Here is a 10798-nt window from a genome sequence, read left to right as displayed (position 1 = left end):
TGGCTGAATCCCACCACTAGATGTACACTATGTCAACCTATGGTCCGCAGACCTCTAGGGAGCCACGATACCATCACGGGGAAGGGGAGGGTGTGAACACTTGAAAAAATGTTCTGATTTAAATCTTGAGTTAACAAAAGTTTTTAAAAAGGGTCCGTGGTAAAGAAAAGGTTGAGAACCACTGGCCTATGCTTAAAACTGTAGCATGATTTGGTAAATCCAGCTGAATACTGAAACAAGGTCAGTCACTGTTACTTCGGTAGTGGCAAGGATAATCTGTGGTCAATTTAACTAAAATATTATTTTTTTTTATCCCTTTCATTACAAAGATCACAAATCATGCCAGAATTTATTCCAAAATAGGAATCCAGATATAATATAGAATTCAAACATCTCAGCGCTAAACTGGTTAAGTTTGGAAACTTAATAATGAAAGAATTGATATGCTATCTTACATGCCCACCTTTGTTTTAAAAACCTGAAACTATGTAGGAAAAACAAAGAAAAGGATATTTCTAAGTAAAGTTTTCAGCAGACACTAGCATAATTCTCCTGCTGCCAGAAAGAGAAGTACTGGCTTTTCTTTGTGTGTATATTTGTATGTATACATTTCTACCAAACATTTAACACAAAAGAAATATCCCAGCTGGGATTCATCAGTGCAAGCTTTTTAATGCAACAAGGAATGTTAGGTAAGATGAGCAGCACCAAAACTGGTTTCAGCTAGCACCAGAAAAAAGCGACCACCCTACTTGGCAGGTAGGCTGGGTCAACAACAGAGTTCTTTTTCAACCATCTTAGAACTAAAAGGTGTCTTTCATACTCAGTTACATTAGTTCACTTAACAAGCAAATCCATTTTCTGTGTTTTTTCTCTCTCTCCCCTTACCCAGGCAGTTTGCTCTGAAGGCTGAAAAGGCAGCAAGAAAAATCAGCACAGAGCAGTCACAGCACAGTCCACAAGAGACGGCATCCTGGAAAATAAGATGTGTTTGTGTCTGAGTGTGTTTGGCAGGGAAAAAAAAAAATCTTGAAAATCCATTTGCAAACTGTTGAGAATGAACTACGGCTATTTAGAAGGAGAGTAGCTAGTGGAAACCCATTAGCAGCCATATCAGGAGATGCTTGCAATGTTTGTTCTGTGTTTTTCATAACCCCTTTCAGCCTTGGAAAGCTCTCAAGTGAGGAGGGGGAAATGAATTAACATTCCACATAGAACATGCAATATTGGTCCTAAAAAGGGCATTGCTAGACATCTTTTAACCAAAGAAGGAAGTCTATAGGACCCACCACAGAGACAGAGAGAGAGAGAAGTCCAAGAAGGGGAAAATCTTAATGCTTCCACAGATGTAAAATGTCCCTATCAAAGACTGGGCTATGGTTTAAGATTAGATGGAACCCAAAATGGGTTGGAGTCCATCAAGTGGCTCGTTTGATTGTGTATTGTTGCCAGGAGGGGGGTACTGTTTTTTATTCTTTTATATTGGGTTTTTTATTCTTTGTAAGCAGCCCTGAGTCACTGAGAGTGAGTGGGTAGCCATATAAATCTAAATAAATAGTCAGAAAGATCTGGAGAAATTACACCTGATTGGGTGAAGAATAAAGTGGAAGGAAAATGGAGGGACCTCCTTGGCTAAATTTTGCTAATTTAACTGCAGCTATTTATAACCTGTGCACATAACATAAAAGTGTCAGACCCATTCCTCTTTGCCTTTCTAAGCCTGGCTGCTGGGCATGTTGACTGCAATTACAGGGGTTGTAGTCAAAGATCTCTTGAGAGTATTCTCAGGTAAGAAACACTCAAATATACTTAACAAAGCTATGTATCACCTTCATTTCTTAGACTGAACAAAGTAACCTGAGTGTTTGCTTCACTTTGCACTGCTCTGGGGCTTTCTCCAATTATGACAAGTGGCAGAGAAGATGTTAAGTTCTGTGAAATCCCTTTTCAAAAATAATCAAAGCTGGCACATATTTCAAAGGTGTTCAACCTGGTGACCCCCAAGATGTTAGAATGACAGCTCCTATTTTTCTCATTCTAGGAAAGACTAAAAAGTATTTAACCTAACCTGCTAGCAAAAGAAGGGAAATGGGAAGATATAAAGACTGGATCTCTACTACAAATTTCTCTGATGTCCTTTGTCTCAATAATTTTCTCAGTTCTGAGGAAGGGGGATCATAGACACCCAAATCTAAGGACACTAATTTCCAAACAAAGATTAAAGAAGCTGCAGTGATTGTGACCATAATTTAAAACAAGACAAAAAGAACAATATTCTTATTTTAGGAATGACAAGCTATTAATATTCACAGCAAGTAGGTTGCAGTAGGTTCTAATCTATGATTGAATGGTCGAAACAGCTCAGGATTGAACCAGTTTTTCATCATTCCTTGATTTACAAGTATTCTGGTAGAGTGTGTATATATATGTATCAGCAGTGCTTTTTTTGTAAAAAAAAAAAAAAAAAAAGTGCCAGAATTCACACATCATACAACCTGCCTTGCCTACCCTACAAGGTTCCATCCAAAAAAGGTGCCGGAACTCCATTCTGGGCGTTCTATGAGAAAAAAAGCCATGTATGTATGTATGTATGCGGATAGTGATCTGGCATTCATTGGGGATTTCTAAATCTACAGAAGCATTCCCTTTCAATCTCTGAATGAACCCCAAGCCTAGAATATAGAGATATGATAGCAAATAGCCACAGTCCTATCAGATAGAGGATATTTATCAAGTTTTTTCATTGATCAAGTATCTCTAGTTCAAGCTAATTTGCTGGTATTTTCTAAAATTGAGCCTAGAAACCTATATATGTGCTGCTGTTCCATCCTGTTCTGCTATACATATGCAAATTTGTTTCCATTAATACAGATTAGAAATTTCCTTTAGTTTGTAGATAAGATCTGTCACTTCCGAACACGGGAGAATTCTATAATGGTGCAATGTTATAGAGTTTAGTTATTTTCAGTATTTCTCTAGTCCTCCATAAATTGCAATACTATATGTAACCTTCCAAAGCCAGAGCAGAACTTTTCAGCCATTGAGAAATGTTGTATTATTGTTGTTGTTGTTGTTATTTGTTATTTGTTATTATTATTGTAGCGGGGCTGGCTAAAGGCTTTGTGAGACCTTGCCCAGGGAGAAGGAAACTCGGAGAGCTGCCACCAGTTTTGGGCATGGTGGGCATGGATCGGGCGGAAGGAAAGAAAAAGGAGGAAAGAAAGGTGGTGGGGGTGGTTGCTGTTGCTATTGTCAGGGAGAGACCAGGTGAAGTCAGACAGGGATTTGAGGTTTTAGCTGATCCCTCTCTTTGAAGGAGAGGGAAGGAGAGAATGGGAGAGAGTGAGAAGGTGGAATTTTATTGCTTTCTTTCGCAGGGGGGATATCTTGAGCAGAGGCAAGAGAGAGAGAGAGGAGAGAGAGGAGAGAGAGAGTTGTTGGGATTGCTAAATTCAGATTTTAACAAGAAAGAGAAGGGGGAGGGGTTTTGACACCAACAAGACCTGGGACTGCGAGCGATGACAGAAGAGAAGGAGAGGCTGGTTGCTACTGCTTTAGGGGCTAGCAGCCACCCAAACTTTGAATACTGTTACTTGTGCAAGTTATAGACATTGTGGGGAGTTGCCCTCGCAGGGTGACTATTACTGCAGAACGCTGACTACCTTCATTCGTGTTCCCAGCGATGCCTGGAGCCGGGGTTTTCCCCACCCCCTTTGTTTCTGAATGGTCACTGTAAAATCATTGACTATTGCTGCTATGACCGCCGGGGGCTGTTAAACACCACCACTCATTGACTATCAGGGTTAGGGGCTGGTCATCTTCATTCCTGAAAGCCCCCCTTGACGACAAGAATCTGCCACCTTCTCGCTTCATGTGAGCTCCTGCTGTAAAAGACAATATATTAATGCTTCAAGAGCGCAGCTGCTGAGTGTGACAAAGGGGAGTGGGGCTGGGAGGGCCAGGGCTTTGGCGGCCTCTGAGGGGGTAATGCTACACTATTATTATTATTAAAGTCCCTAGTCATTAATTAGTTAACTCATGATAAGTTCATTAATGGTAATCAAATAGCCGGATGGATAATTCTACAATCACACAATCCAGTATATCAGAAGTGTCAAACTGGCAGCCCACCGGCCGGATACATCACACACAGGCCATGCCCACCCCGGCTCCGCAAAGGCAAAAAACGTCATGATGTCACGATACGTCATGTGATGCAATCAAGTTTGACACCATGAATTATATAATCATCCCTCAAACTCAAATTTACACGTGAAAAAGAAATCACAATAGTAATCTTAAACAGATCTATCTGCAATGTGCTATTGCAGTTTACTTCTGAGCAAAGATCCTGAAAATTCCACTATTAGAGAATCGATGCAAATGATTTTTTAAAATTAAGTTTTATTGAAAAGATTTTTTTCAGAATAAAAACAATTCAAATTCAAACAAAACAGAAGAAAACAAATAAAAGTGAATAAGTAACAAAAGAGAAAAGAGGCAAGAAAAAGAAGAGAGATATAAAAGGGAGTTTCCAATCTTTACAGTAGCTGTAAATTCATTCATATTTTATCCTCTCTGGATCTGTGCAAATGACAGTCGCACAATTTAGTTCCAGGATTTTTAATCTTGGTTAGAAGTACAAGCCCTCCCTGCCATGGTTGCTTTAACAATAGCAAGAAGTAAACTGTCATTCACAAATACTACATTATCCTCTTTTTGCTCATACCTGAACATAGAAAGAGCTTGTTTTTTTTAAGTACAAGATAATTCTCAATCCCCCCCAAGCTAGCAATAGGAATATGACATCATCTGTAGTCATTGAGAAAATTGCAGTTCTCATGCAAAAGTTTTAACAGTTTTATAATAGGATGCAGATCAAGCTCATGTACTTATTAAAATGTAATAAATACAATTTTAACAGTCATCTGGTACTTATTTTATATGCTGTTCTCTTGCCTTTAAAAAGAAGTTAATATCCTTTTGGATTTTGCTTTCTTGTATAATAAAACAATAATAACAAACCTTCAATAAATAAAATACAGGAGACATAGCTTGCTGAGAGATGGTTCAGCAGCGTTGCAGCAATCAAATCAGCTTTTGGATATGGCATTATTAGACTATAACAAATTTGCAAGCAGATAAAAGGAGATTCTTATTGTTAACTTCCAGGTGAATGTCTTATGCATCTAGCTGTCTTTATATAACTGAAAATTTAACAGAACTGAGAGGTACCAGACTGGTGAAGTTTAAATTATACGTATGACAAAGCTAATCACTAATTGCTGCTATTTTTCAAATCTGAATTTGACAACAGGATGCTTCTCATTTACAATATAATATTGTACAGTACTCTATTAGCATAAACTTTTCAGAAGGTATTTATGCACTTATTTATATTCTCTTCTGGAGCTTTGAATTCTACCAGAGAAACAAAAAATAAATGGTTCCACCACCCTCTGTGGGTTAGATTGAGAATTACATCGTCTCCCCATCTAGTCTTTTGTTTTTACAGGATATTGCCCATCCATTTATTTAATTACTATGATGAGTGGTAAGATTTAATTTTTACAAGCAAATATTTAGAAGTTTTTTTTCATTACTTGAAAATCTTTACTTATTTAGAATCTGAGAATCGGAAAGAATTTCAGTCTATCAAATCCAACCATAAATTGCTTGAGAGCCATATTTGATTCTATCTGGATAGTCTACTTAAAAATGTAGGTTTTCCTTTGTCTGTCAATGTAAGATTTGAATATTGAAAAGCAGGACAAAACTGTGTTTTCCTAATAGCACCGATGATGTCCAGAAACGGAAGTAAAAGGGCAGACATGGTCTTGTGATCCAAACTTCATCCCCTTTGTCTATTTCCAGGTAGAAAGGATCAAGGCTTGGGTCTTGGCACCTCCACTCTGCCTCTTTTGATCTCTCGCCCATAAAGCCTGCTGTAAAACCATTTATGTTCTCATTATTTTACATTGAGAAAGATATGAATCCTCATTAGATTAAGCATAGAAATTATTTTGAGTTAAATTTTGAGTTAAAGATAAATGAAGAAAAGTAATAGAAAAGTTAAAAAGAAATACAGAAAAAGTAGAAAAGAAAAAAGAAAGTAGTGACTTCGCCTTCTTTACAGCACTTATATTTTATTGCATTTATAGGTACATTTACATTTTGCCCTAAGTTCAGATCTAAATTTTCCTCTTTCCATAACCTCCCCCTTTTAATCGTCAAACCCATAAATCATCAATCCATTTTTTATGGGGTTAACAGTTTTCATTCATCTTGATGAAAGAGAATTTGCTTAAAAACTCTTTCCATGGGGAAGAGAATTTCACCGATGGAATGCAAAATTATTCCATTTGTTTAGCTATGAGGTCTCTAAATTATGTGTGTGAATATTCTGTATAATCTCTCGCCAACAATCCCGTATAATCCCCTGTATAATCTCTCGCCAACAATCTGCAACTTCCCAATCTCGCCGAAAACTTCCTAAATATAGATTTAGAATTCGACCCGCCCCCAAAAATCATTCCATAGCACGCTTGTTTGAATGTGCCTCCTTCGATATAAATGATTCGACTGCCAGCCATTCAGCGAACGCCACATCCTTTCTGAAGCTCCGCCCAGTACCAAAGCCACCGTATTGGAGCGTACCATTCGTGCTGACCTAGGGGAAATGAGCAGCAGAGCCAAAGTTCACATTCTTTAAACTGAGATCCAATTCCACAGGTTGAAAGGAGCAAATCGATCTGTCTTATCCAAATATTAATCCTGCTCTTTAAGAGCAAGAGTTTACGTTGTGTTAAATGGTATGTTCCAGAGCTCCGGGCGGAAGTGGGGTCTTCCCTTGGTGTGCAGGCGAGGGGGAAAATGGCGGCCCCGGGTAAGGAGTTTGGTGAGGTGGTGACGGCGTGGAAACGGATTGTTGCTTTTGCAGTCCTGCATAGAGAGGGCGGGTAGAGGATTCCTTTCTGAAATCTGGGGTGTGAGTTTCCCCTGAGGGAATTTGGGAAAAGTCCTTGGCACGATCAGGATGAATCTTACCTATCATGTCAAGGCTGACATAAAAGCTTCACCTGCTGAATTTCCTACCTACCAAGTAGTTGATGAAAATAAAAGAGCCTTGTTTGGAGCGATCGTTGTTATTTAAATCAAAGGAGATTAAACTTACTCTAAATAGAGCTGAGCTTCTTCGCTGTTGTAGCATTAGCTGAACAGGTTGAATATTGTAAAGGCTTTTATTTCCCCACGCTTTTATCCTATACATTTTTATTTTATGTTCATTGATGCTCTCTACCAGGTAATTGTGCTTAGGTAATTATATACTTTAATCTCCATATCAGTATGTGGAAGTAAATTTAATCTGGTTTAAAAAAAACCCACATTCTTGAATATAATTGCATTAAAATATTGTAATAATTTCAGCTTCCAATACTACCTGGGTTCTGCCACTTTCTCTTGCACATGGTCAATCTCTGTACAGTTAAAGAAAGACAAGATTGAGGTTAAATAGCTTGAAAGGCTGTATGGATTCATTTCCATTTTGTAATGATGTGAATGTGGAATTGGAAGATAATTGAGTCTGTTGGTCATTCTAAATTAATGGGAAGCTACTTGAGTTTGAAGGAGAATAATATCGTCTATTTTCAGTTCTGTGGCAAACTTTTTTAATGTCTGTCACATCTGAATGGCTATGCATATGCTAGTTCCACATCTTGTATTTTACAAGCAACTTTGCACTATAGGTAGCAGGAAATTGGTTGCAAGTGAGATAAAACAACTCCCCATCTGTCCCCTTCAGCCAATTAGTTGCAGTTTGATTTGGACTAATAATAGCATTGTTATCTATGTTTCATTCCAAGCTATCTAAAAGAATACAAATATTTTTAAACAAATCAACTTTAATATTTGCAGATATATTCCTTGTTATGTTAGAAATCAATCAAATTGATTTCTTTGATTATATGTTTTTGACTCTGTAATACATTTTCTTCTTGTGCTGAGGATACCTGATTCATGTAATGATCCAACTAGATAAAATTATTCAAAAATTAACATATGCACATCACAAAGACATTCACAGGCATTTACTTTTCTTTTTTCAGGATATTTCACATTTTTCATTTTGGTCTTAATATCTGTGGACAAGATCATAGCCTTGACTCCTAGTCATTATCTCACACTACATGATGTTCAGAGGTTACAAATCTCTTTGAATCGTCCATTTACTGATTTGGAAGGAAGTTATTATACCATCGTAGGATTGAATCAATTAGGTGGGAAAGTGGCTGATGAAAAGGTAAGGATATATCTTTGGGGCATTCAGAATATTGATGAATTCATTCTGAATGAGCTGATTATATGCACATAAATAAATTACTGTAAGTCAACATAATTTTTGCCATTTGCTCTGGGCAAGTAATATTTCTTTCAGGTATACAAATATCATGTATTTCCCATATCCTTAGCTTTGCTGTCTATGAATCATTCCCCAGAGTTTTCCCTGAACATTTAATGTAAAGCTAGAAACAAAGTTGATTTCAGGCAAGAGAACTGAAAATTGCTCTCTGACAATACTGTACAACAAAAGGACAAATCAAGAAAAATAATCAATTCTCATAATGCATTCAAAAGAGTTCTTGTACAATTTTTTTTCTTAAGACTTAAGAATTCTTACCTGGAATTATTTATGTTTTAGCCTTATTCTATTTGTTATTTTTATATAAATCCCAATAAATTATTGAGTTTTATTGCAAGGATCTTTAACATGCATGGAATAGCATCAATAAGCTTTATATTAATGTCTCTACTTCTGCGGGAAGATCATGGGAGAGAAATTAAATTTGACAAAAACCCGATTATGGGTATAAGAGAAGCAATGAAACCTAAATAAATGTTTATTCCTTTGTATCAGGCAATTGCTTATTTTTATTTTTCTTCTTAAAAACATTGACTAATCTATACCTGAACCCTTTCTGTTAACATTTTAGGTAATAGAGAAGAAATTATGTATATTATATAATATATAATATACATTTTAACATGATAATGTAATTTATTATTCACCCATAAAATATATTTTTTCATTTATTTCAGACTTATTTTTCTAGCTTTTGTGAGTTGAATTGCCCGTTTTTTTTATTCATCAGTCTCATTCTCAGTGACCTTACATCACAACCTGGAGCACTTATTATAAGTGTGGGATACAGAAAAATAAGAATGTAACCTTGTTCATATGCTGAGCATCTTCTTAATCTTTATAAGGCAAAAGCAAGAAAATCTAGAAGTAGCCAATGTATATATAAAAAAGAACTGTATTGTAATTAACAATATGTTTTTTTTAGGGAGATTAAGGTTCAAAACCCAGCCCAACCATAATACTCAACAGATGAAATTGAATGGTTGTTGAAGACCATGGTAGTAAAAGTTCCGATGCGCTGATGTCCTTGTTGGTTTTGGAACCAACATAACCTGTTATGTACTTTTTAATACCATCCCAATTTAGGACAATTAGGAATGGACTATGTATTGATTTTTTTAAAATAGTATGAATCTGCCTTATATTGAGTCAGAATACTTTATCAGTATTGTCTACATTGGTAATGGCTCTTCATGGTTTCACACATGATTTTTCTGGAAATAATAGAAATTGCAGAATATATTCTCTGCTGGACTAATGCCTGTTCCTACTGCTCATATCTTCTTCAAAATATTATAATCCAGCTATATGTATTCTGTTATTTCAGACAGATAATTTCTGCTTGAGTTTGAACATTTATCATTCTTTCTGGAATTAGCAATAGAGTTCCTCCAATAGATGGTGCTAACACTTCACCTGCTGGCAATTTGCAGTCTGTATCAGTTACTTTAATTAAATCCATAGAAAAGTCTCAGCATGCTTGATTATGTCTGGCTTGGAAGCCACACAGGGTCAGGGTATTTGGATGAGACCTCCAAGAAAAACCAGATTACAGACTGTATGGGAAACTTCTCAAAAATTTGTAATGGTGAATCACTTCTATGTGGCTACCCAAGGAGCAATATGAGTGTATTTTTATATTTGATAAATATCCATCTTTGATTTACTGTAATTGCCTTGAAGCTATCACTTATAGGAACTAGAAAATGCCTTCCTCCCTTACATCCAGTTTTATTTTATGTTACCTTCCTAAATCACTTACTCCATGTTTCACAGCATTTATGTTGTGCACTGAAAATATTCTATAGATGCCTTTGTTTGCTTCCATAGGTAAAAATCCTCATGTCTTTGAGAATGGAGGAGCAAAACAGCCTGTAATATAAGCAAGAAAAGGAATAGATAGGAACTTACATTTTTTGTTGTTGTTATTGTAGTGGAGGGAGATACATAAATTATGAGCTATCTTTTACCAGATCTCACTATTGTATGTCTAGCCTGGTATTGGTTAATCTTTTCTACAAAATCTACATTAGAAAGATTTTTCCCGGTAAATAACTGGGAACATTACTTTTAGCATGTGCTAATAGCCTTAATTATTTAAATCCACTTTTTTTCTTAATAGGCTGCTTGCAATTTTATAAAATCTAAATTGGACCCCAATAGTATTGATTCCCTCTTCTATGCTGCACAGGGAAGTCAGGCACTGGCTGGATGTGAGGTAAGTTCAGTTTTGTTTCCATCTGTTTGACTTATGGTTCATTTGACAACAGCTGTTTCCAAGACATCTCTTTGCAGGCTAAAATAAGCAGTTATTGGAGTTATATTAAATAACACTATAACAGAAGGCAGATTGTTTAACTTGTTTTAAGCAATGTA

The 10798-nt window shown here is 36.4% G+C and overlaps 1 protein-coding gene across 2 annotated transcripts in view; it reads left to right on the top strand.

Annotated features, from left to right (window-relative positions):
- Nucleotides 1-6738: 6738 nt before the first annotated feature.
- Nucleotides 6739-10798, top strand: part of RPN2 (ribophorin II) — a 33073-nt gene continuing 29013 nt past the window's right edge. For both annotated transcript variants that reach the window (XM_039351349.1, XM_039351350.1), the window contains exons 1-3: nucleotides 6739-6886; nucleotides 8109-8302; nucleotides 10545-10640. In XM_039351349.1, coding sequence (XP_039207283.1) covers nucleotides 6874-6886; nucleotides 8109-8302; nucleotides 10545-10640 — 303 coding nt within the window. In that variant the 5' untranslated portion in view covers nucleotides 6739-6873. The remainder of the gene's footprint in view (nucleotides 6887-8108; nucleotides 8303-10544; nucleotides 10641-10798) is intronic.

The sequence above is a fragment of the Crotalus tigris genome, unplaced genomic scaffold (assembly GCF_016545835.1).
Source record: "Crotalus tigris isolate CLP2741 ecotype Arizona unplaced genomic scaffold, ASM1654583v1 scf7180000018371.15429387391:27106975, whole genome shotgun sequence".
NCBI classification, from domain to species: Eukaryota; Metazoa; Chordata; class Lepidosauria; order Squamata; family Viperidae; genus Crotalus; species Crotalus tigris.
The sequence above is the reverse complement of the archived record's forward strand: the minus strand, read 5'-3'. Positions and strand labels throughout refer to the sequence as shown.